The sequence below is a fragment of the Vanacampus margaritifer genome, chromosome 5, assembly GCF_051991255.1.
Source record: "Vanacampus margaritifer isolate UIUO_Vmar chromosome 5, RoL_Vmar_1.0, whole genome shotgun sequence".
Taxonomy (NCBI): Eukaryota; Metazoa; Chordata; class Actinopteri; order Syngnathiformes; family Syngnathidae; genus Vanacampus; species Vanacampus margaritifer.
The window spans coordinates 17,073,911-17,101,368 of NC_135436.1; the positions used below are offsets into that span (position 1 = coordinate 17,073,911).

At 38.6% G+C, this 27,458-nt stretch overlaps 1 protein-coding gene across 5 annotated transcripts; it reads right to left on the reverse strand.

Moving 5' to 3' along the window:
* Nucleotides 1–285: 285 nt before the first annotated feature.
* zbbx (zinc finger, B-box domain containing) lies at nt 286–27,135 on the reverse strand. Of its 5 annotated transcripts, XM_077565051.1 has the most exons (10): nt 26,989–27,127; nt 26,345–26,399; nt 25,422–25,539; nt 24,890–25,003; nt 16,973–17,060; nt 16,644–16,698; nt 16,040–16,158; nt 6,554–6,767; nt 5,419–5,572; nt 286–765 (listed from the first exon to the last, which is right to left on the reverse strand). In XM_077565051.1, the coding sequence occupies exons 3-10, from the start codon at nt 25,478–25,480 to the stop codon at nt 744–746; spliced, it is 825 nt and encodes a 274-aa protein (XP_077421177.1). In that variant the 5' UTR covers nt 25,481–25,539; nt 26,345–26,399; nt 26,989–27,127; the 3' UTR covers nt 286–743. The 5 variants fall into 5 exon arrangements, with proteins under 5 accessions (XP_077421177.1, XP_077421176.1, XP_077421180.1 ...); XM_077565050.1 differs by lacking the exon at nt 26,345–26,399 and having other exon boundaries at nt 26,989–27,135; XM_077565054.1 differs by lacking the exon at nt 26,345–26,399 and having other exon boundaries at nt 286–1,227; nt 26,989–27,135.
* Between the last annotated feature and the right edge of the window lie 323 nt (nt 27,136–27,458).

Genomic DNA, 27,458 nt, shown 5'->3' on the forward strand with positions numbered 1-27,458 from the left:
GGGAAGGAGTGTGGCAGTGCTGCTTTGTTTGGTAAAAAGTTTTGTTTTTTTTACTTGATTTTCACGCATGCGCAAACGTAATGCGCACTTCGCTTATATAAGGGGCAGGCAAGTTCGGTACTAGAGAGCTGCAGCCCTGCATGTGGCCCTCCTCGAACACAGACGAGAGGCTCCTGCAGAACGTAATTATGAGCTGATGATCTGAAACACCTGGTTTGGAGGCAGGAGACAACAAAAACATGCAGGACTGCAGCTCTCTAGAACCGAACTTGCCTATCCCTGGCTTATAGAGAGGAGACATAAACAACAAACGTGCAGTCCCCATGGGGACTTGTTTATGGGGTGCACCCCGTCTCATTTTTAAAATGATGAAAATCCATCGCCAAGATGGAGAACTTTAACCCCCCCTCAAGGTAAGGAAAGCTTACTTTAATTCATTAATGTTTATTATAACTCTAGAAGATGGACGCTGAAGGTCCGGTGTAAGAGGACTTGCTGATCTACAGTACATGAGTTCAAGATTGCAGCAAAGTTTCATGGGTCAGATAGATGAAAGAGTTGACCGCGTCAGGGTTTCTTGGGTTTAGAAGGGAGTGAGATAACCCTGGTTTAACAGTCACCGCTGGGGGCTAAACACCTCGGACGCTCCCTTGACTGATGAGTGACAGGTCATAAGCTACAGACAGGAAGGGCAGATCCAAAGCCCCCCCTGGCCTCTCTTCCTTGTCCATCTGTGCAACCTGTCAGGCACGGCCATGCCTCTGCCTACACAAAAACAGAGCCTGGGATTACATATTTAGTGTGCTCAAGATGGACAGGTAGGCAAAGACATGCATATACAACCCATACAAGAGAGAACTTTCTTTGTAATTTAACTCTACTGCTTATATATAGTTCATGTCATATAACAAGAGCAATTAATGAGCAAAAAACAAGGGTGCTTATTACTGTACCTGTTACCTGTTTTTTCATTGTAGATACCAAATCTGACCTGGAGGCCAGTAGTGGATAACAAGCCTCAATTGGTGTCCTGGAAAGTTTGTATTTTGTTTTTATGAAATTAGAAATTTTAATGCAAATGTGTAGCTGATAATTCTGTTGCCTCATTCAGAAGTAGATGCATGCATGGACACATACAAAACATATATTCAGATCTACAGCTCACCTTCACTGAACAGACCCATGTCCTTCACACTTGTCTTTACCATCCTAGGCAACTTCATTTATCTGAGCAGGGCAAAGTGCAAGGCCAGTAAGAGAAATGTGCACCATCTGACTGTAACAGGGAATGTTGCTCATTCTGTCTTTCCACTTTCCACCAAGCAAAATGTCAAGATACTTATCATTTACTTTTGTAAATAGGAATAAGCAAAACAAAAAACGGTTACATTTAATCATTTTCCAACTTGTCATTACTTTACCTCAATTTTACATTATATTCATTATAACACATTGCAGCTTGCAAATGTACTTAAATGTAAGCTAGAATGTAATTTTGCTTTACAATGGTTACCTTCTTTCTATAATTGTGTGAAGGGGGTTAAACAACATCAGTTAACATTTTACACTTGTATGAGATGAAAATCTTTAAATTATCTGTATGATTAAAAAAAAAAAAGAGGCAACTTGGCCATGTATTCTTTTTATATTATTTCCTATGATAACAATTGCTTCAAATATGAACAAATCACAGGTTAAGCAGCATACAATAATGGGTTGATTTCAATCTCCATTTTACACAAATTTAGAAAAGCGACCTACGCTTGAGAATTTGGTAGGCAATCACACAAAATGTTGAGCATCTGAGATTGACTAAGCACAATTCCACATCAATATGTTAAAAAACAATAGCAAAGTTGAACACACTTATTAAGACAAAGGGCTCTATTTTTGTGCCTAGTGCAAGTCTGGCACAAGGCACGGGGTACATCTGCACAGGGGCGGGCTAGACTAAGTTTAGGTATTTCCGCAAACCCATACAAGCAGTGTAGCACATTTAAAAAAAAAAAGGGCATTTTGCGGCATTGCGGGCACAAACACAGCCAAGTTTTTTTTTTATACACCAATCAAAGTGACTTCTCATTCTCTTTGAATGCCGCGTACAAGGCTACACTGACAGTCCTTGACATGGCGGAAGAACACATGTTGTGTGTTGCTTGTCTCCAATAGCAATGTGAATTGGTACAGGTGTGGTCTAAACAGGTGTCATCATAGGTCAACATAGCCTGTAAGATGTGTACCATTAACTCTTTGACTGCCAAAAACGTTAAATAACGTTTAGTAAAATCCTATGGAGGAGCGCCAAAGACGTTAAGAACCACCATTATTTTTATTTTTTTTGCAGATAAGCCCATATTGCAGCTGAGTTGCTTGTGGGGGGTTTCTGTGCATGCCGGACAGTCTTCCTGGCAGTTATGGCTGAAAGCTTTGTTGGTCTACATGACCGTGGCTTGGACTCAACAGAACCACTAATATTCACTTCAGGACGACATGGCGGAAGGAGAAACTGATTTGCTCAAGTCCATGCAGGACATCAAAATGCGTAAAGTACAGACTACCTGCACCTACATCCAGTTCTCCCAAATTGCATTGCATCACCTGCACCAAAACCTAGACATGAATCCAGTAGGCACACAGTTTAGTGCGCTGGGGCATGTAAAAGAAAATGCCCTTGATCTGCCGAAGAGCTCAGCATGGCGCAAAGCCATCTGCCAAATTGACAAATATGCTAACGGGCACGAGCCTAGCACCAGCACGAAAATCAACATATGCCAGTTTTTACGCTCAAGCGGGCGTGTGCTGTCTACAAAGATAGAGCCCCTAGTGTCAAGAAGCAGCAGTGGAAGAGTGGGAAATGTGAAAAATAGATCCTTGCAAGGTCATCTCTGATTGATGATCGAGTTAAGTTGTAGAATTATACATGAGCCTGTCTGATTCATTTCTTCATCAGGTGTGCAAGCTACAGGGATCTATGACGATCACTGGCTTGAGACAGGTTTTAAAAAACTGCGCGGTTTGAAATCCGGGACAAACAGCTTGTGTCAAAAGAGATCTTTGGAAGAATGGCACTGTATTATAACTTGTGTGAAGTGAACAATCATGGCAAATTGCATATGTACATTCTTGCTGGTGTACTGTAGTGTTTTTTTTTCTTGGCCCTGCCGCAGCTCTGCACAATGTTCTGTAGAAATTGGTTTAATCATTTTTTTGTGTAATATGCTAACAAAGAAAAGGTGATGATCCGTAACCTCATTGGCACGGGTAATAAAGTCGAGTGAAAGCAAATTTAAAACTGCTAAGATGGGTGGATTCAGGTAAAGTTGTAAGCCTTTAGCTGTACAGATTTTCTTAAGGGGTTCAGTGCCTTAATCACACATACTTTGACTTTGACATTGATGGAAGGAGGCGCTCACTCACCACGCCCAGAGAATTCAGGTAATCAGCCTGACAACCCCCCTAGTCACAGGACTGGTGATGTTTACGACTCTAATACACCTCTCCCCTTAGTGAGTTCTATAAAACAGCTCACACTCCATCCTCCCTTCACTCTCAAACTTGTTAAAATTCAGCCTCTCACTCTTTCTTCCTGCCAGCCAGCCAGCCAGCCAGTCCCTCTGTCTCTTCATTAAGCTCTGTCGCCATCATGGCTGCAGGCTTATTGCACTTAGATTGGCTCCCTGCTCTGTTCCTCACTTTTAAGGCTGCTGCAGCAGGGGACTTAAAGCGGTCCTGCTCAAGCGGTCAGTGGGCCCTAAAAGTGCACTCTACCTCTCATCCCCTCTGGCTCGGTCTCCGGTGGGCTACTCAGTCCGAGAGGTGCCGCTTAAATAAAGGGCTGTAATTATGGGACCTGCTGAAGCCAAGCACTCAGAAAGTCAACAGCACAATGTGTGCTGAGAGAATGCTTTGCCAACCAAAGGCATGCGTAGACTCTCAGTCAGCAGGAAAAGCAGCAGCGGTGGCAGGAGAGGGTATTCATGTAATAATAAATAAATAAAGGCACTGATAGAATTTAACTGTTGTACGATTTATTTTAAATAACTTATGTTGAAACCAACACACACACACACACTTTTGTTACACAAAATGAAATCATTTTCATTTGTCAGATGAAGCTGTTGATGCTGGCTAATTAGAGGTCTTTTATAAAAAAGTATTCAGCTGGGATTTTAAGATCATATGGAATTCCATTACCTATAGAGTATAGTCTTGCACAGTGGCTGATGTTAGTCTGCTTGGTTTGTCTCAGAATTGTGAAATTCTACATAGTCTTTGGATTCCATCACTGTTCATGCAGTTTACCTGTTTACAGTAGCACATAACCAACTGGTAAGTATATGTCATTTTCATAGAAAAAAAAAACCTACTAGTCCAAACTTTAGACACAGTTTTTCATTCAATTAGCATGAGGAAGTGTTTCCAAAGGATTGACTGCTAATGTTTATGAAACCAAAACACAACAGGAAGACATTTTTAGCAACTTTATCAAATTTGCCCTAAATATGTAGCTGGAAATGTAAATGTCATTTTAATGAAACTGACTGTTTAGCCAACAAAGTTATTTTAGTTAATGAAAACTAACGGGAAAAAACTAAAACTAAAATTTAAAAAACAATTTAATTAAAGAAATAAAAAAGAAAATGCTTAAAAAAAAAATAAAGAAAACTAACTGAAACAAAATTTTATGTTTACAAAACTAACTAAAACTAACTATAATTATGGCAAAAATGTCCTTCGTTTTAGTCTTTGGTAATTAATTTAATACCTGAGCCTTTGGGGATGATTTTAAATGTGATTTAAGTATATTTATTTCAATATTAATATAATATAAAGACGTTTGAAAGTGTGTCACACTTAAATGAGGTTTTCATTTTACCATGATGTTTATTAAAAATGGTGCACAAGTAATACACATTAAAATAAATAAATAAATGAATAACGAAAACTAATCCTGAAACTAACTAAAACTAAACTAAATCTAAGCTTCTTTTTTTAAAACTAAAAATAATAAAAATTAACAGAGCCACCCTGAAATCTAAATAAAACTGAATAATAATAAACAAATAAATAAACTCAAAACAAAATAAACAAACTAAAATGAAAATTCCAAAACGGTATTGTTTCTTGTTGCCGTGCCTTATTGTTGCATATAATACACATTTTAGTGTGGTCAACTATTAGGAATGCAACAATGTTTTTTTTTAAATCAGAAAATCAGTTTTGATTTAAAAGATATGTATTGAATTGGTCCACTTATATCGAGATACTGTGCATATCGAATCGTGTTTTTTGGGAGCACACCCCTCCTATATATGCGATATGTTCCGTGTAAAATTTAATGACATGAAAACACAAATACTGAGACACAAAAAAATACTACATCTCAAACTGAATTGTTGCATGTGAACGAATCTTTACCTGCGGTGCCTCTTGAGAAACAACCTGTCCATATAGGTAAGACTACTTTCAGTGAACTCCACCTTGACGGGTACCTTGCTGTCTTCCCGTCTTTCTCCTTTATGGCTTCTCTCTGGAGGAAAGTCAGCTTGGGTTGCTGTACCTGACACTGATACTGGGGGAGAATATACAAAAATAAAGTTGGGTTACGGAAAGAGTAAAACAAAGCCCAGAATGTGTCAGACGAAGTTATAAACAAAGCAGGATGTGCAACACCTTCTGTAAAAATGAGAAAACACCTTTTCATTCATACCTAAAAGTGACAAAACACGGGCAGGCAGCAGTAAGGCTCATGCCGGGTAACAAAAAGATATACGCAATACAATAGAAACATTACAAACACATGAAAAAAAGAAAGATCCAGGAAAGAAAGAAAAACGTTATGATTGCTCTCAACACTTTAGAAGTCCACAGTGGCAGCTTTAAAGTGGACCTGTGTGCCAGTGGCTTGACAGAAATAATTAGGGCTGAAGGGGCTGGCAGTAATTTGCAGAGTAGAGCAGAGAGGCAGAGGAAAAAAAGTCTGTCCAAGTGGTAATGCAGAGAAAACAGGGGTGGGGGTGGTGCGGGGGGCACCAAGACACACAGAAACTAGAATAACACAACTAATAGCACATACATAAATATGCAGACATATGCTCTGCTGCACATGCAGACCCGATCTGAGATGGAAGGCAGCTTGCACAAATACACACACAAATGGCTGAGGGGAATGAGTGCTGTGGAGTAGAGTACAGCCACCCATAGCACTTCTCTCATTATCGCAATATGCAACCGCCATGGATTATTTCTCGTACTGCAGTGGTAAGCACTTTCTGGAAGGCCTTAACACATCAGTGTAGAAGCAAGGAAAGGGGCAGCAGGAACACTCGGGATTTTGTGAAAATGGCACAGGAGGAGGAAAAGGCGGTTGTCGCATGAACATGGGCAGGACGGGACTGCTGAAAATGTTTTGCCATCATTTTAAAGTAGGGCTAAGGGGTTATACCGTTAGGGCATGTTTTCTCATAAAACTTGCTCTGTTATCATTTGTTACTTTAAGAAAACAAAGCTTTAAAGGTTCTGAGGATTCTGATGATCTTGCATTATTCCTCACCTGTTTGAGTCGATATTGTTACAGGTTCTGCGGCACCACCGCCACCACTTTGGTTTCTCCAGTCCTTGAGAGCCTCCTGGAAAGATCTAGCTGATTCCTCCTCATCATAATCTCCACCAAGAAGAGAATTGGCAAAATCCCTTTTACTATCCTTATAGTGTTCCTTTTTAATAATTTCCGTTCTTGTCTTTTCTCCATAATTTCCAATACACATCTGCAATCATTAAAAAAAAGAAAGGGGAGAAGCACAAATTAGAAAGCTTGCCAAAATGTGATTCATGCTAATCTTCTCTAATCTACTACTTTAACAGTATTGTAAAACATGAATAGAAATTGAATTAGTCACAAATATTATGTTTCCTGATGAAGAATCACCAATTCTAATCGGCATAACTGTGTACTGCCTTTGCGTATCTGAGTAATTGTACATTGAAGGGGAAAATGGAAGGGACAGTTTGTGCAGGAAAAGACAAGTCAAGACTTCATCGTCTCAACATTTTATATGAAAGATCAATAAACTGGAATGTTGGTGAGAACATCTTCAAAATATAAGACCTATTGTTCTGTGCACTATGCATTCAATGTTATTAATCAGTCAAACTGCTTAAAAACGCAGCCCTACAGGAGACGGAAGCCACTACAAGCTGTAGGCCAGTCCCAAGCACATGTAAATGCAGAGGATTATATCAGGAAGGGAATCCTGGTAGAAAACTTTGCCAAACAATTAAGCCTTGAACCTAAAAATTCCATATCGGATTGATCACGGCCCGGGTTAGCATTAGCCGCCATCGGTACTGTTAACCTACAGGGTGCCGGTGGAAATTCAACTACTGTGTGTCAAAGATGGAGGAGAGGTGGAATGCAGGTTTCGTAGACTGGAAAAGAAGAGGAACGCATGGTCTCTAAGACCTGAAACGGGGGACTTTGAATGTTGGGGCTCTGACAGAAAACCTTGGGAGTTGGTTGACATGATGATAAGGTGAGAGGATAGTTATATTGTGTGTTAAGGAGGCCAGGTGGACAGGCAGGAAGGAAGTTTAGGAGCAGGGTTCAAGTTGTTTTATCATGGTGTAGATAGGAATAAAAATAGAGTAGGCGGTATGTTAGAGGAAGAGTTTGTTAAGAATGGCCTGGAAGTGAAGATTGTCAGATGGAGTTATGAGGCTGAAACTTGAAATTAAGGGTGTTAATATAATCCGTGGTTTTGCCCCAGAGGAGAGAAAGATACAATTTTGAAGAAGCTAGATCAGTGGTGGGAAAACTCGGTCCTCGAGGGCCAGAGTACTGCAGATTTTAGATGATTCCCTTCTCCAACACTGCTGGTATATGATCAGCTCATCAGCAAGCTCTGCATAAGCCTGATAATGATCCTGTTGATTGGAATCAGCTTGTGTTGGAAGTGGGAAACCTCCAAAACCTGCAGGACTCCGGCCTTTGAGGACAGAGTTTGTCCACCCCTGACCTAGATGAAGTCATTTTGAGGATCCCTGGTAGGGTGCATATTGTAATGGGCATGTTGGTGTAGGATGCACGGGTGAAGAAGTGATACATTTGGTATCTAGGAAAGGAACATGGGACGGTCAGATGGTGGTAGACTTTTACCAAAAAGATATACATGGCTCTAGTCAACGCTTTTACAAGAAAAGGCCAGAACATTGGGTGACCTACAAGAATGTAGTTTTTGACCAGGTTGTTCAATATAATTATAGTGGTTGAGAAGATGCCTGAGGAATGGAGGAATAGTGTGCTGGTGACCATTTTCAAGAGCAAAGGCGATGTGCAGAGTTGCCGGGACAACTAAGCATTGATTAGCCACACACGGAATGAAGATATGAGAAAGCTAGACTCGGGACAAAAGGGAGTATTTGTAAACAGCAGTATGGTGTCTTGCATATTGGTGTTGATGGAGAAGTGCAAAGACGGTCAGAAGGAGCTTTGTCGATATCGAGAAAGCCTATAACAGTGTACCCAGAGAGGAACTGCGGTTCTGCATGAGAAAGTCTGGAGTGGTAGCACATCAGTAGTGAGGTGTGCATCAGGGATCAGCCCTAAGACAATTTATTTTTACAATAGTGATGGATGGGCTGACAGATGACGATCGTATGGAATCCCCATGGACCAATGGTGTTTGCTGTTGACATTGTGATCTGCTTGTGAAAGCAGGGAGCTGGTGGAGGATCATTTGGAAAGGTGGAGGCATGTGCTGGAAAGGAGAGGAATTAAGATTAGCAGAAGACAGAATATACTGTATGTACATGAGAGGAATGGAGGAGCAAGAGTGAGGCTACGGGGTGAAGACAATGGGAGGGTGGAGGTGGATAATATAGTGAAGCTACCTTGGCGGACTTGTAATTGAGTTTATTATTTCTGATAAGGAAAATACATATAATAAACATGAAAAATGTAAACATGAACTTCACATTGCAACAAATATAAATACAACAAACAATTTGCTACACTTACACCAAACAGCTCAGGTATCTCCATACGTATGGGTGAGAAAGTGTGACGCACGCTGCATGAATACTGATTGAGATTCTCTGTACCACAGGCTAAACTCATTTTTCTGTTCCTTTAATAACAACTGACCACTTGCGCTGCTGAGGTTAACCAATAGGAAGACTTTTATCCTGTCCTTGAAGGTGTCAAAAATAACCCTGAAACCATGGACACTAGAATTTAAATATGGAAGGCCAACTACTGGCAGTGCAGTAGGAAAGGGTTTGTCCCAGTCTCCATTACAGTTTAAGATAGATCAAGGAGCTTTTTCTAATTAGTGTGGTGATTTTTAGCTTGTGGACAGCATAAATAAAAAGGAAAGGTGAAGGACTGGAGTGCACTGATTAATTCTGAGATGAAAAACTGCAGAAAAGCTCCTAAGTGGTGAGGTAAGGTTCAAACCATAAGACTTTTTGTACTCCACACTCTAAAAAAACAGTTGGGTCAAAAGTAACCCAATCATGGATCAAAAACGGACTGATCCACTTTGTGGGTCAATTTGACCCAACTTTCTGGTATTTTTTTTTTTTAATACAAAATGACCCACTTTTTTGACCCAAGTATAAGATCTGACCAATATTTATGAGTTGTTTTACGCTGAAAGACCCATTTCTTGACTCAAAGTTGGGTCAAATCGAACCAAGTGGAGGATCGGTCCATTTTTTTTTACACATAGTTGGGTTATTTTTGACCCAATTGTTTTTAGAGTGCAGTATCAATAGGTGTTCATTACTGTATCATTGCCTCTTTTCATAAGTGAATCTAAAACTTTATTGTGGAGTTGCCAAACGGTTGTTTGCAAAAGTCTTCACAACATCCCTGCTTCAGTGAAATAAACTTGATTTATAGTTTAGAAAGATTTCAGTGATCAATGTCTGAATGCACTTAAGCATAATGGCTATAAAAATATGTTTGTTTTATGTAAAATTATTTATACATATAACATATACTGTATATACCTTTTTGAGATCCTCAGCATCTCAGGCGTGTATGGTGAGCTGGAAGAACATGTTTTAGCTGTATAAAAAGCAATTTTAGAAAAGGTATCCGAAATGGCCAATACACATAAAGAATACACCATCACAGTGAAATAAATACAACATAATGCCAAATCTGATTTTCTATAGTAGGGATTGGTACAAACACAGTCATTCATGTCTAAAGTGTGATAATAGTAGTAATTTCCAAATACCCATTGTCCCTCCTTCCCTCATGTGACTCATAAGTGATCTGTGATGACAGTGTCTCAGGTGTGAAAGGGGAGCAGGTGTGTGAAATTCGGTGTTATCGCTCTCACACACTCATTGGAGGCTCAGATATGTCACCTCATGACAAAGAACTCACTAAGGATCTGAAAATAATCATTGTTTCTCTACATATTGATGGCCTAGGCTACAATAAGGCTGACAACACCCTGAAACTGAGATGCAGCATGGCGGTGAAGACTATACAGCACTTTAACAAGGCAGGTTGCACTCAGCCAATCTTAGAATGGTCAACTAATGAAGATGAGTGCACATGCTCAGCATCATATCAAGAGTTTGCCTTTCCTGTCTTTTCTTTGGTCCTTCCTCGGGTCTCCTGACGGCCTCACGACTCTGGCTGGAAGTGTTCGGTTTAGGTGAGCGGTATGGGATTTTTTAATAGGTTTTAGGTGAACTAATTAATACACACACACTCGCACATACACATTCAAAAAATAAAAAATGAAAAAAAATAAAAGCAATGATGATGACATGTCAAATCGGTAAAATTACCGAATGAACAATACTGAGCTCTCCAGAAAAAAAAAAAAATTAGTTTGCCTTTGGAAAACATTAAGTTCTACCAGCATTGCTCCAGAGGTTGAAGGGGTTGGAGAAAAAGTGGAGTCCAGTGGTAAATCAATTGGAATACTTAAATTGTGAATGTGCATCAAGTTGATGGGAAGCTGGAGAGGCGCAATTCTAATGAAATGAATATTCTATTTGTCGCCTCGTCTCGTATTCTTAGTCCTCTTCTCTTGCATTATTTCCAACACAAATGACACGAGATTAGCCGAGGAGCGGGAGATGCATGCGTCAGCTGCATGCGTTTAATCCTGCCAACGTACACAGCTGAGCTTGATTGAATAAGGGTATGGATGTGTGCGCTTCAAACTGAACCTCAACGGAGCAAAGCAACTTAAATGACAAGCCTAATTTACATATTATAAGATGTGAACTGCCGTTAACGGCATGGGTTGGCCCAGCCAGCAGTTAACATACACGTTAAAACGAAGAAAAAAATAGCAAAATGTTGCCACGTGGTGTAAGGACAATTTATTTCAATTTTAGGCTTAACTCTGATCTCTTAAGCTTTGGTGAGCTGTTTCAGGCTTGTCTTCAACCACCCTTTTGTTTTATTATTATACAATCTTCCTTTTCTACTTAGCAAGAAATATTTACGGTATTGACACACGTGACAGACCCAAGTTCGAGCTAGCTCAATGGACTTTGCTGAGAAGTCAGATATGAATTAAATAATATAAGCAGCAGCAGCACAATAACAACAAAAGCAATATTGGTTTAATCATATTTGACAACTTAATGAAGAAATACAGAATTTATTTATGTTTTTTTTTGCAAAGTAGTACATTTGAAAATTCTTGAATCACATATTTAAAAAATATAATTTGGGTTAAAGAGCTTTGTTATAAGTTTAAACAGAAGAGCATAATTGTTGTTTAGAGGCCATTTTTTTTGTTTACAATCCATCATTTAAGAGTGGAGTCTGAGCTGGAGTGATTATTCTTGTTTTGTCTAATGAGACCAGAGAGGGAAAACCTGAAAGTGAACGATGACATGGAGCATTAGTGCCCCCCTTAGGTAAACTCTAGCAAACCACGTTTAGACTGCACACTAATGTTATTTCCTGTGTTTACAATTATGCGTGTAAATGCATGCATAAGAACAGACATTCATGTTTCCAATTAGCTTTCTTATGCTACATGCAAAATGAAAATAGGTCAGAGTGAGGGGGCTGCAAATGAACAGGTGCCGTAAATCCCAAAGGGTTCGAAGTCTTGCCTGAGCGTACTTCACCAGTGCCTGGTAAAAGAACTGGCATTCTTGGGTCAATGGTCAGCACTGTTGCCTCACAGCTAAAAGTGTCTGTCACTAGGCTAGGATAAAGTGTTGCCAACAAAATACACAAAGAAAAGACCACACACATATAGAGGGATTATTTTCATTTTCAGAGAATGTTATCTGTGTATAATTTTAAATACAAGGTTTAAACAATCTATAGTGTCTCGTCGTAAAGCTAGATTGATTTCACCCCTCTTGTAAACCCAAACAAACTGACAGAAGTTCAATGGTTTAACAGAGTCAAGCAGGCTGTGTGTGAGAGAGAAATTGGAAAGGGTTAATTGTCGGATGTGTGCATCTTGATGAGATCATTTTTGGATTAAAATCTGCTTTTATCAAGCAGGGAATGGTTCTACAGTGACAGAGCCCTGAGGCAAGGTCAAGGAGGGCTAATGGAGATGCTTCATCTGTTTTCTCGGGCATTCACAAAATTCGGTTGATTCAAAGGGTTTTAACAGCTTTAATTACAAAGGAAAGACATTTTTAACAATCAAGTTGACACATCTACTTGAATCAAAACTGCCCACTTCACAGCGGCGATCTGTAATCGACCTGGTCGACTTCACATCATTCGCAAGTTTCTGAGAAACCTACTTTGTACGTTTCAATCTTCTACATGGACTCCAACGAGTATATTTCTATTTCTGTTTACGCAATGTGAAAGACTGTGCATCTAGTGAGCTGACTTGAAAGGGAATGAGCGGATCTGCGTTCATAGTCAGTAGTAAGTCAGTTCCATTGTGTTCACTCCTACAACGACGTATGCCCCTTTCTACAAAAATACCAAAAGAAAGAAAACTCCCTCATGCACACTGTTGGGCTGCACTGTGCACTATACCTGCATTAATGACAAAAAGGGACCATTTACTCATTCACTGCCATTGACGACTATAGACGTCAAAAATTCATTTGAACTATTTTTTTTAGTTTCACATTTTTTTCCACTTTTGTTAACAAGAGTATGAAAACCTAGAAAAAAAAATGTATTGTACATTTAGAACAGATAGAAAATGTGTGATTAATCTTGAGTTAACTAGTGGTCATGTGATTAATTAAAATTAAAAAATTCCCTGATGCCCCTAATTAAAATAAAAAAATAAAGATTATTAAAAATTAGGGACGTCAGATGATAAAAACTTTTAATTGTAATTGATTGCATGACTTCAATAGTTAGCTCACGAATAATCACACATTTTATATCTGTTCTAAATGTACAATAAAAAATGTTCTAGGTTTTCACTCTTTTTAACAAAAGTGGGAAAAAATGTGAAACTAATAGAAATAGTTCAAATGAATTTGACCGTCAATGGCAGTGAATGAGTTTATTTAACACCAATGATTTTTTTTAGAAAAGTTACATTTTGGATTAAAACAACTCTAATTCAAAAGAATTCAACCTCATGTGAGTTTAATGATAAAAATTCAGAATTTGTTTCCTTTCTTTTGCTGGGAAACTAAATAGAAAAAAGAGGGTGTACACTTTTCTGATGAACACAGTATGCTCCTATGCTATAATACCCCCATATACTGTATGTGTGTGTGTGTGTTTCACCCAAAAAAAGTAAAAAACTGGACTACACAAGTGTGCATTGCCTTCTAATGGCGCCATAAAACTGGCCCTTATTTCCCCTCTTATGCCTGGGGATAAATTACAGCCACTCTCCCGGGACTAGGCATACTATCAGGCAACAAGCAGCATATCACTACACTCTTCTCTGCTATGCTGGAGGAAATTAGTTCCCTCTTTTTGCCTGAATGGGTTTGGAATACTGCACAGAGTTAAGCATCTGTGTGTGCGTGTGTGTGTGTGTGTTATGTTTCTCAAGTGTGGTCCACTAGTAATGAGGAGTGGGGCTATTGGGCGGTGGTGGTGACAATGAGCCGGTTACCTCAGGCACAGAATTCTGGACGGAACAAGGTTGTAGTACAAATTATTTATTTTCATAATCTCACTGTGTTGCAACAAGCGCCTTGACTTTGTTGGGTGATTCAGTTCCCCCTCCACTACACACTTCTGTGTGATTACTGATACACATATTTAATCTGGTCACATTCAAATTGTAACTGAGTCATGCAAGAAATTAATAAATATTTCTTTCCAGATTCGACTTATGTGTTAAAGTTGCAAACCAATTGGAGAGCACTTATTCGTAAGTTTAGTATCGAGTTTCATGCATGTGTCATTCACACATGTTTTCTTGAACTATGTTCTTCCTGGTGACTATAACGTTCGCCATTATACCCCTCACAAAGGGTACTACAGACAGATAGTCCATAAATGTGCAATTTAGCTTCAGCGTCAATTGCACTATCAAGTAAAGTACCACATTACATTTGAACTTACTGTGGGTATGTCGATTTACAGGGCATCATCTCTTCTGCTACCTTGTATTGGGTTTAGACTGAAAGTTCTCAGAGGTCACAGATGGAAAAAAAAATTGCTTTCAGCTAAATTGGGTGCAAGCATCTCTTCAAGTATTGATTAATGTATATATATGCAAGTTATGTATAAACTTAATTTTGAAAAATTAAAAGGTCAGTTGGCCCAGCTAAACTGTTAGCAATAGAAATATAACTTCATTAACCCTGGAGAACGCAAGAACCCTTTTCTTCTTTGGAAAAATATGAATTATACATTAAATGACTGCTATAAATTCACTGAACACCAAAATATATGTTTTTTCAATGTTTTTTTCAATTTATTCCCTAATTTAGGATTAGGGCGAAATTTGACCCTTTGGGATTTAGGGGTATCATTTGAAAAAATCTGAATAACAAAAACTGTCAGTAAACTATTTAGAATTTAAGAAAATAATCAATCAAATACACAGCTACATTGAACAATATAATTTTTTTGTTTTATTTGTTGCATTTTAGCCATCTTGTCACCACCACTCTGGCACATGTAAGTGCGATATTCATCCACTAGATGGCCCCATGCAGGGGTCAGAAGTGGCACTCTGGACTTTTGAAGTTAAATTTGTAAAAAAAAAAAAAGGTCTTTGTTATTTGAGTAGCAGAATTTATAGGGGCCAAATTTGACCCCGTGGGTTCTCCAGGGTTAAAATAGATTTGAACAATGATGTCTCAATAACAGTAAAACAAAGAAGAAAAATACCAAGGGACATTAGGGAGGGATATAATCAAATTTTACATGGGGAGGAAGTAGGAACAAGAAAAAATAGGTATTAATATCTGGCACAGAGTGAAGTATATAAAAAGATACAAGAGAGAAACAGAAGACATTTATTTGACAGGAGGGACATCTGATATAGGAAAAGGGAGTGAACAGACAACGGAGGTCATAAGCTGGAACAGTGTACCTATAGTATTAAAAATACAAAAAGAAAATAGGTGTCTGAGAGCCAGACGTGCTGTATACATGCTGTATGTAAAGAGCAATTTCAGCATAAGGATCTATTTGAAAAGTGGGGACATTTTCTCCTTTCTTCTGAAATTACCCAAAAGGCTGTATGAGGATATAACGAGGAGTATATATGGGTTATTTTCACCATTTATCAAAGTAAAAAAATTTAGAAGCTCTTTTACCGATCATCGTGCAACACATTTTTCTGACAACTTTCTGAATGATGGTTTTGTAATGACTGTATGTTGTTTTTTATGATAAGGTCTTGAGCTCAAACCTTTTGGGGAACTCTGGTTTTACACTATTTTCAATGTAAATGAACCAAATTGGGTCTGGTCCATGTGGATGTTGCATACCTCACAGTGAGGCCGTAAAACCCGATGAATTATTTCAACCAAAGGGATCTCGGGAACTGTGGGATTCACGAAAAAATATCAGCCTCTAGTGTGCGCTTGTATGTATGTACTGTATAGCAAAATGTTATTTAAATCCCGTCAGCGTATTTGTGCATACCTGTTGTTGATCAGTCCTGATGTCTCCCTGTCCACAAACTGATGCTCTTTTCCTGCTTTGCCTTGTTGTTGTTGTCTGAGGACAACAACATGTTTCACACAGAGGGAGATGAGGTGGAGCTAGGGAGACAGAGACAGACATTAATGTAAACATAGTCATTAAATACGGTACACCGTACATAGACGTTGAGCATTTGGCCCATTCCTGGGATATGTAAGCATGTCTGCCACATTAAATATGGCCCATAAAAAGTTCTTCTCATTCTTAATCAATAGGACTTATACGTATGACATTGGTCACCATCCCCAAACTGTTCTCTGCAGAAATTACAATAGTAACGGAAACGCTGGGATGGAAAAGCTGAGTAAAACACACCAAGAATTATGAAAATCGGACGATGGTACCAGAGAAAATGAAACATGCTGTTGAAAAAACTCAAGGCATAGCGTAAATTGAACATTGAGCAGTGTGGGCGGTGTGTATGTCATGATCTGGGGTTTTGGTTTTGTTATGTTTTCCTTGTGTCCTGTGTCTCTTGTTTTTCAAAGTGTCTATTTGAAATACAGTACCAAAAATTTTGCCCATAATGCGACTGATGACTTACCTGTTACAGGTTCATCCTTCAGGACTCGGATCTTCACCTTGCCTGCTGATGATTGCTGGAAACAGGAAAGTTTAAGCTTTTAACAATATTTCTAAATTACAGGCACATGTTGGGATAGGTTAATCATCAGAAAGGTCAATTATGAGTGGATATTAGTTAGTTACATCTTGTATGTGCATCGGAAATGTATTACATTAAAATACTTCCCAATGGCATGTCACCACAATAACAAATTGAGTACTAGCGATGGCATTCGTTTCATCTCTCTAAATAGTTATGGCTACTAGATTTTTGTGAGACTAGATTAAACAAAAATAGAACATTGGTACCTTTTGAGTTTTCTTGGTGCCTTGCGTCACAGCACTGCTGCTTATTGAGACTAATTGTTCCGATTTCCGATAAAAAATTCCCGATTGCCTGAATGGAGAAAGAGAACGAGCGGTATTTGGCAATTTCAGTTAGATCATCAATCAAAAAAACACAGACATGAATGAGATAGACAGCTGTACCTCTCTGTAGATATTTGAATTCTTAAATTATTTTTGAAACATCCTCTCATGCTTCTCCAAGGAATTAATCGGTTTAATCAGTTCTCATAAGAAGTCTACCATCGCCTGTGTTCACCGACCTATGTCTCACAACTGTTGCTTTTTTTGTCTCATATTCACAGTCCTGTTGAATCATTTACTCACAGACTTGTTTCATTTCAACTTGCTTTTGTCACGACTGAATTCACTGAAGTTGGACATACTGCGAAAGTGTATTGTTTGGCCAATAAATCTTAGTAGTTCTTTTGATTTCTGACTTCATGCTGTGGTTTTGATCCACTTGCCACCAGTAAAGTCATTGATGTTATTTCAGGCACAGATACCAACGGGCTATATACTGAAAGGAGGAAAAATCCATTTGAGAAGCTCAATTCAGAACAAAGCAATTTTTATAAAGACATTGGACTCAAAAGTCATACCATCACATTCTTGGATCTAATTTAACAAATGAATAATAAGTGTAAATATAAAAAAAAGTTAAAAAAAAAAAAAAGGAACAAATCCAAGGGGGGAAAATGTTCAATGTGTAATTCTAAAACTATATGATGTTATATCCTGTTACGTTTTAAATTATCACAACACTTTGCAAAAATCACAAATACACACTGACAGCTGAAAAGCATTGCAACACCTATTTTATTTTGAATAGCCTACAGAAAACTTAAAATTCTAAATACTATGTACGTTTTGACCACAAAATAAAAGGGAATTTTCATGCATGCACAAAATGTACCGTTTTGTAATTTATTGTATTTCATTAAATTAGAATTTGACATGATAAACCATGTTTTGACAATTATCCATAATATCTGGCACATTTTAGCATACATCAAGCAGACATTTCTTGAGGTCCAGCTGAACATCCATCCATCCATTTTGATTGCCGCTTGAGCCTATCCCAACTGATCTTGGCCGAGAGGCCAGGCACATCCTGACTGGTGGCTATCTAATCACAATTGACTAGGGATGTAACAATAACGGTAATATCGTGATATTGCCGTTATTAAAACTGCCACAATGTTGTCGTCGTCATGTCACGATATTAAAAGCAGCACATGTTAAAAATGTCACGTTGATTTCCATTCGTGAATTTCCATACCCCCCTGGTGGTTAGTTTTTTAGTGCAGTTTAATTTTCATATAGGCATGTTTTGGCCCTTCTATGTTTAAAATCCACGCTAATCGTCAGATGAAGGGGAATGTAATATATTTGTGAAGTGTAAATGTCAGTAAAGTTGTATGCCAATCTAAAAACATTGATTGGTAGCTCAATAACGCTATGTACCGTATTTCTTCTTCATCCTTCAGATCGAGAGAGAATCTGGCTTCTGACCCGTTTGGAAATTGTGACCACTTCACACAGACATGATTGTTGGATTACTTTCAAAATAATAATAATAGAGGTAGTTGGCTATTTTGTTTTGTTTTGTTGCTGAATATAGGAAATGTCATAATCCATTGACACTAACTGCTTAAAAAGATGGGAAAATGTTTTTGTGGCAAAATATAATGCAGCAGGAGTACTAAATTCAAATAGAGTTTCGTGAAGATGAAAAAAAGGATTCTTCATTTAGACGCGAGTTATTCATGCTCATCGCATTGAATTATTTATGCTATTGTGAAGGCTGTTTATTTTTGGTTGAGCTGGCAACCTGTCACAAAAAGTCAAACAATATCTGTGTGTAAAAAAAGAATGTGTGTTTAAATGTGACGACAGAGATGCCAACTGCCTGAACTCTGTTGGTGTGTTGTGCTGACACTGACGGTGGGCGTCAGGTAATCACCCTAGCACCATCACCCTGGCAACTGACTGTCGCCAAGGGAGACAGCCGAGGCACACCTCTGCTGGTGCAGGGTGACAAGTTGTCCCTTCAGGACATAGCCACCCCCCCACCCCACCCCGGAGAAACAAGGTGTTGGAAATCTTTGTGGACATTTGTAAATATCTCATTATCTAATCCAGACAGATTCACTTAACATATAGACACGCTTCCACGCATAAGAATAAAGTTGCTCTATGAAGCAAAAAGGGCACATCCACATACTGTTTATCTGCCTTTTAAACACATTATACACTAGTTCAGACTCAAAACATTGGTTTCACTGTGAGTTTGTCTGCCAGAATTCTCCACACTACAATTTTAGATCAGCCAAGGAATTTCCACAGTTCTCTTTTCAAAAAATGTAAAAACATACTTGAAGCCTTTTTAAAGTAAGTTCTCCAACTTTAAAAATTGCTGAAAAGCGAAGCAATTTGTGCCTCAACAAAACACAGTGAATAGCGAAACTCAGAATCAACCACTGACGGTCAAAAAAGCTTCGCTGGGCTGGACGCACGCACGTTGCTCGCGTCACTGTGGTAACGTAAGATGGCAGCCCACTGGCTTCAGCCGCAATGGGCCCATTGCTAATCCATCATATATAAATCCGTGGTTCACACCAAAAAGATTACGAGAAAAGATAGGTAAGTCATGTTAACCTAAGATTGACATGTAATCAAAATTAAGTGATTTAATGATTGAGCAGACTTCTGGCAGGAACTGCTTGGAAGTAGAGTGTGACAGCAAATTGCAGGCAAATTAAAAAGTGTCGGGATTGGAGAAAAAAAATCATACTCTCTAAACAGCTGGAAACTTGAAATGAATTAACTTCTTGCACGTCAGGCAGGAGTGGCCTATAAAACTACAAGTATATTAATATAGGATAAAATATCTATAATATCAGTACTGTAAAATTATTTATTCACACATTTTGTTTATGTTCTCAACCCCGGTCCTCTGGGTCCCTTATCCAGCCTGTTTTCCCATGTCTTCCTCAGCCAACACAGGTGAGGATCATGATCAGGCTTCATGCAGAGCTTGATGATTAGCTGATCATTTGAATCACCTGTGTTGGCACATTGAAAACAGGCTGGATAAGTTGGAAGTTGAGAACCACTGCTCTAAACTACATCACACTAAGAATTTTTATTTTATCCAAGATATAAGACAGCTACTAGTATCTACAATCCTTCGAGGCCGAGAGTCAAAGCCACATTGGGTCGGCCCAATCATAGAAGGATGTAGTACATTTGCCCCAAGCCATCCGACTGACTTTATTATTGCCTGTGTAGTCATCACAAAGCGATTACACCACACCTCCTCTCAGCAAACTAAATTTGTACATCCATTCTTTGGGCCTGAATAACTGAATCCGCCTCTAATACAAGGATAAGCCATCCATCTACTCTGGGAGCAGTGTGATCTCGGGGACAAGCAAAGAGAAAAACAAAGTGCTGCATAACACAGATACACAACAGCACGCACAGCTTGAGTATTAATCACAGCTTGAAGAGTTGCAGGGAAGGCTTGTCAAAGATGCACTCCTATTGTACTGAGGATACTTTGAGGTGGAACGGAAAGGATTTAATTCCAAGAAAACTGCTTGTCATAAAGCAGAACATTTTGTACATTGCCAATCAGAAAAGTACGACAGTGTATTAGGGCCATGTATAAATATATATATATTTTTAGAGGGCTGGGGCAATATTCAGAGAAAAAAACTCGCAAATTTGCCACTTTATAAACTTGAAAAATTTGCTAGAAAAAACTCAAAAATTTGTGACTTTATAAAGTGGCAAACTTGCGAGTTTATAAAGTGGGAAATTTGTGAATTTATAAAGTGGCAGATTTGCAAGAAAAAAACTCTGAGAAACTTATGAGAAATACACGTAGTGTGCTACTCGGCTGTTTGTGCCAATACTTTTCGGTCGGGTTTTTAAATAGATAATTAACCATATCAAGTTAAGCATTCACACTTTGAAGCGTTGGGTACTTTGCGAAGGTCCACACACTGAAGATCAAGCATTTAAGTAAATTTGTTAAAATAAATATTTACTTGTACATTTATCTTTGCATGATTATTATTTACACATTCATACATTTTGGTATTTGTTTGTACTTGTAGCTAAGTTGATGTGTGAAATTTGCCACTTTATAAAGTGGCAAATTTGCGAGTTTTTTACTCTGAATATTGTTCCCGCCCCCTGTATTAGGGCCACGTATAAATATTTTTTTACGTGGCCCTAATACACCGTCCTAGAAAAGAACTGATGAGATGATTGGGGGGAAAATATTAATGCAATGATCTACCTGTACATTTGGAATGTCAAATATGAAATTGCTGGCAAAACTTGCAACAAAACTACATCAGATCTCCAAAACCACGTACAGAAAATGTGTTCGATGAAATCAGGGTGAACGTTGAACTTTTAATTTTAAACACAATACTAGTACATTTTGACAAACACTTATAAACTATATTGCAGTCTCATTTCATGACATTTAAGTTAAAAAAAAATGTGTATCATATCGTCAAGAGTTTACATTTGAGCTCATGTGAGGCAACCATTACATTCTAAGCACTCATGGTTTAATACGGTGAAGTTTGAAAAGTTACCACAGAACATAAGCACAACACAAGACAAAATTAAATGTTGTGATTTATACAGTGCTGTATCAAAATTACACAGGCAGCTGTGCCCACGCCATGCATCATGAGGCCAGCGAAGCTGTAAATGTTGCAGTATTTCAACATGACAGGAAACACTGCGTTCATGTGCTTATCATCTGTGTAGCTGCATCGCAGCCCTCTTCCCACATTGATTTATAGCTCATTTATTAGGATTAGAGTTTAGACCTCCATTGTTATGCAGACTATTGCAGCTGACTTGATTTAAAAGCAGACCAGTCGCGGCCAATGACAAGGCAGTTTTGAAGAAGACAAAAAAATCATTGTGTGGGAATTGATCCTAAATTCAACTTGCACAAAAGTCAATTGTGTGAACGCTTATACTACCAACCACCTTTTCCATACATGTATTTCGACACTTATAGAGAGATAATGCAGCATCAGTACAAAAGTGCTGAAACTGTTATGTAAAAAGGGGATACTATCTCAGTGTCTCATATTGTTGTCCTCTTCAACCTTCTCTTCCGCTGCCAAATTTCTTTCTCTTCTAACCACTCATTGCATTTTGTGTTACAACTGGTGAAATGGGCCATTTCACTGCACTTTAGTATAAGCCTCTTAAGTCCCTGATCCCTCTCTTTAGCCCCTCTAATTACAGCCCACCAACATGTCAGATTTAGCCATAATAATGTTATTTTCCTATTACAGGCAAAAACTAATGTAGTCTCAACAGGTGGCCATCTTGCTTCAGTTAGTTCTAATCTATATAAAGTATCTCAGGTGGCCATCTTGCTTCAGTTAGTTCTAATCTATATAAAGTATCTCAGAAAGGTGGTTACATCCCTCACGTTTTCCATAAATATTTTATATTTTTGCATTGGACAACAGTGGAAAAAAATGTCACTTTACTACTATGTAGTCAAAAGACATCTTGTATAACAGTGTAAATGTACTGTCTCCTCAAAATAACCCATTGCACAGCCATTAATGTCTAAAACACTGGCAACATAAGTGAAAATGTGCCAAAAGTGTCAATATTTTCTGGGGCCACTATTATTTTCCAGCACTGCATTTACATTGTTGGGTATAGCGCTTGCACTAGAGCTTTGCAGATTGCTTTTGGAATCCTCTTCCAATCCTCCATTACAGAGCTGGTGGATATTAGAGACTTTGTGCTCCTTTATCTTATTTTTGGATGCCCCACAGATTCTCAATAGGGTTTTGGTTTGGACCAATCCATTACATTTAACCCAAAAAAAAGGTCATTTTGGAGGTGTTTGGGGGTCATTATCATGTTGTAATACTGCCATGAGGCCAAGGAAGGGGATCACGCTCTGCTTCTGTGTCATAGTAAATGTTGGCATTCATAGTTCCTCACCAAACTTTAGCTTCAGTGCCGACAACGACGCAATTGTCTTTGTACTCACCTGGTTGCCATCACACACGCTTGATCTGAAGCAAGAAAGTTTTTTGGGGGACTCATCAGACCACAGTACATAGTTCCAGCAACCCATTTGCTCGTCTGCTTGTCTGCAGTTAATTAAACTTCTCAGGTCGACGATGGTAATACCTCCAGCTCAGCTTCAAGGTGCTAGCAATCTTCTTATAGCTTAGGCTATCTTCATGTAGTTATTTGTTTCAAATGAGTTGATGAGGCGAGATGAGAGTTTTTTTCTATGAGCCACCTTATTACACTTCCAGTGACAAGTTTGACAAAGTGTGACAGCGATAACACCAAATTTATTAAACCTCCTCCCCATTCACATGTCAGACCTGGTAACAGTAATGTGACTCGTTAGTGTGATAATGACAATGGGGAAAGAAAATGGCTAGTTGGGTCCAATTAGTACATTTTTACTTTAATGTGGATTCACTTTTGTTTCCAGTGGTTTAGACATTAATGGATGTTATTGTGAGATATTTTTATTGTTATTGTGAGTTATTGTAAGATGACAGTAAATTTACACCATTACACAAAGTGTCCAGTGTGTATTAGTACTTTATATTGTACCAACATTGTCCGGCTTTGTTTGGTTGGTACTTGATATTTCATGTGAAATCAAAATAACACGAAGCATGTAGTTACATGGACTACAGTCAATAACGACAAATGTGAACACGTTCACTGCATGAAAAACAGTTAAATAACACCCACAAGTCACAACTTTAAACTTTACTTTAAATGATCTGTCTTATAATACTTGTCTCATTTAAATCAATGATTCTTTTACATTTTACACATGCTCTTATAAGTGTGAATGTGGCTGTGTTTGGAATTAGCCAATCACATTCAGACTCATGTTAAATAAGAGTCAGCACACAGTTGCCGCAATTCTTCCAGCACAAGCTCCGCAGAGAGCGTCCACAGTATTACAGGCATCTTCATTGGTCAAAGGTATCAGCCAATTGACACTTTAATGGTACAAAAGGATTTGAAACAATTTATTTGGGTCTGTTTTTTGTATCACAAAAGCCTGGTATGTGAATTATGGGTGTGTAGACTTTTTATATTTACTGTAATAATTCATGCATTCATTTTCTATACTGCTTATACTCATGGTTGCGGGTGATCTGATAAGGCAAGAGGCCGAGTACCCGCCGAGTACAAGTACCTTAAAATAATATATAGTTATCAAAACATGTTTTGATTTAAAATATGAATATAAAGTAGGGCGGCATGGTTGCTAACTGGTTAGCACGTCCGCCTCCCAGTGCAGAGGACGTGAGATTGAGTCCGGGCTTTGGCTTTCCTGGGTGGAGTTTGCATGTTCTCCCCGTGCTTGCGTGGGTTTTCTCCGGGTACTCCGGTTTCCTCCCACATTCCAAAGACATGCACAGCATGTTAATTGAGCGCTCCAAATTGTCCATAGGCGCGATTGTGAGTGTGAGTGTAAATGGTTGTTCGTCACTGTGTGCCCTGTGATTGGCTGGCAACCAGTTCAGGGTGTACCCCGCCTACTGCCTGAAGCCAGCTGGGATAGGCTCCAGCCCCCCGCAACCCTTGTGAGGACGGTTAAGAAAATGGATGGAATATAATTTATCCAAAATGGCACCCCCTTATAAACATTAACCCTAACAGACACCTGGCGCTGATACACCTCTGCCACCATTTGATAACAAGTAATTTCAATTATTATTCAGATATTTTTCTGCTAGTTGTCTCCTGTCACACTTCCAACTGTCCCTGCCCACTTCTCCTGACTTTTACAGGTCTCCTCTTCACCGCACAAGCTCAATCATAAATACTCACCCTCTCTCGCCTTTCTCTCTTCTCATACTCTCTTTCAGCTTTTGCAGTTTCTCTTCCAGCTCATTGCCTTGCTGGGCCAGAGTCAACGTCTCCAACTGCAGCTCTTGTGGGTTCCTCGAGTAACACACACACACGCACGCACACAAAAACACTTTTATGAAGCCAGTCAATGATAGTCAATCATACAAATGACGCACTCCATCAGATTAGCAGGCCAGGCTCTCATCAATATGTTCAATCCATCCGCTGCGCAGATCCCAGTTGCCATGGCTGATCAATATTTTCATCAATTAGTCACAGGATAAGTGTAGCACCAAGCTCAAGCATCAATTCAGTCGATTACTGGCTGGCAAATGAAAAACTACACATGGGCGTTGGACTACATTTCACAATAAGTGCTACCAAACATGCTGAGCTGCAAAGTGTTATAATGTTGGCCACAAAATTCATTAAACATTTAACTAAGAAAGTAAAGAATAGCAGACATATAACATTTTTTTTAAGTCACATCAGTGATGCAATCTCAACTTACCTGCCACTGAAATGTAAAGACTTTGTTTTGGGAAGCACCACAAAGGCGTTTAAATTCATGTTTCCTCTTGGGCTGGGAGGCTGCGTCAATTTGGTGGCTTTTTACGAGGAAAATCCTTCTGCAATAAGGTCCAACAGTAATGCCATTGAGTACGTGATCACGCTCACTTTGAACAAACTCACACATAGTACAGCACTGCTGTCACGTATTTCTAAACGGATGCTGCTGAGCAACCATGACCAGAGCAGACAAATTTGCCAATAGCTATACAGGATAGTTAAAACAACTGGCAGTAACAGTTTAAAGAGCAATTGAGAGATTAGTTAAGTGAGGCATATTGGGTATATTGTTATAACCAGAGCAGAGAAATTGCCAGCAACACAGATGAAAACATAATGGCTTTGGAATGAGGGTTGTTAAATTTTGCTCAAAGGGGGAAACAACGAAGAAAAGACGGGAGCAAATATTTCCATTTTACAATAATGTTAAAATCAATAGACCATCTGTTGACCTATTTTCCATAGCAATTGTTTTCATTTGGGTCGTGGGTGAGCTGGAGCCTATTCTATCTGATTTTAGCCAAGGGATTAGGTGGGATACACTCTGGGTTGGTCACCTGCCAGTCGCAGGGCACCTATAGACAAACAACTATTCACTCTCATATTCATACCTTTGGTCAAAATTAGTGTCTTTATATAACTTATTGGAAGGTGGGAGTAAGCCGGTGTACCCAGAGGAGAAACCCCATTCAAGCCCAGGAAGAACATGCAAAGACCAGAGCTGAGTTTGGAACCCCGAACCACTAAACAGTGAGGCAGATGTGCTAAACACTCATACACTGTGCTGCTTTAGCAGACTATGAAATGCTAATCAAATGTTGAGATAAGAGTTAGTATAGCAATGATGAATAAATAAATACTTACTCTTGTCATTACTGTACAGTGCATCTATCCATAAGTAATGGCTTTATTCATTATACTGTGGGGGAGACATGCCACTTGTTCTAAAGTGATTCCATGCAAAACCATTTGTATCAGCAATACATAAAATCAGTAAATTATTCCAGCGCAAAAGATTATTTCTTTGTGTGTAATTGTATTAATTTGGGAATGCAAAAAAACGTCCCTCTAATATCTAACATATCAAAAATCACTTATTGTTACAAAAAGTAGAAAAGCTCAGCTCGAATAATACCTGAGATTCTGTCACTATGCTTGGAAACCAGTTTCTTATTTGTTGGGCTATTCACATTGCTAATAGTCCACTTGTAGGCTCAGACTCTAATCTTAAAGCAGTTAAATAAGAAATACTGCTTTAAATAATGTTGGCTGTTAGTGTGACTAGAGCTGAAGAAACGAAACATTATACAGTGAATAATTAAACTAGCACTATAATGAACATGATTAAAACGAATTAAAACCGGCATATCACTAAAGCAACATATTACATCACCGACACACGAATATTAAGTCACTCTAAAACATAATGTAACATAATGGCAAGCAAAGTGCATTCGTGCTACCGACGATTTAAAAGTACATCAGATAGCTACATGGATTAAACTCACCTGACGTGTGGCTTTAAGACAGCAGATGTGACGCTGACTGTTAGACTACTGAAGTGGTCGTACGTCAAATATTAAAACGTTTTTGTTCAAGATGTCATAAAACGTCGTTTGTTGTAGTTTGTTGTTTACCGGAAGCACGAGTCCAGGATAGCAGAGTTGGTTTAGGTTTCCATGACAACCAGAGCAGGTGATCACAGCTCTCCTTCTCGCGATAGATGTGCAACTGACGAGATTACACATGATAGTTTTGAGAAATTAATCGTTTGTCGAATATTTATCATTCTAAGCATTTGTGTAGGAATAAACACTTTCTTACTGTATTATTCATATGAAGCAATGAGAGGAAAAGGAAAATGTTAATTTAGTTATATTGAAATGTTGACTAGTTCTTGTTACTCTTGATCATTTAATTAGGTAATTATTCAAATTCAACATTCAAATAAAAATACCCACACTTATACTACTTAAAT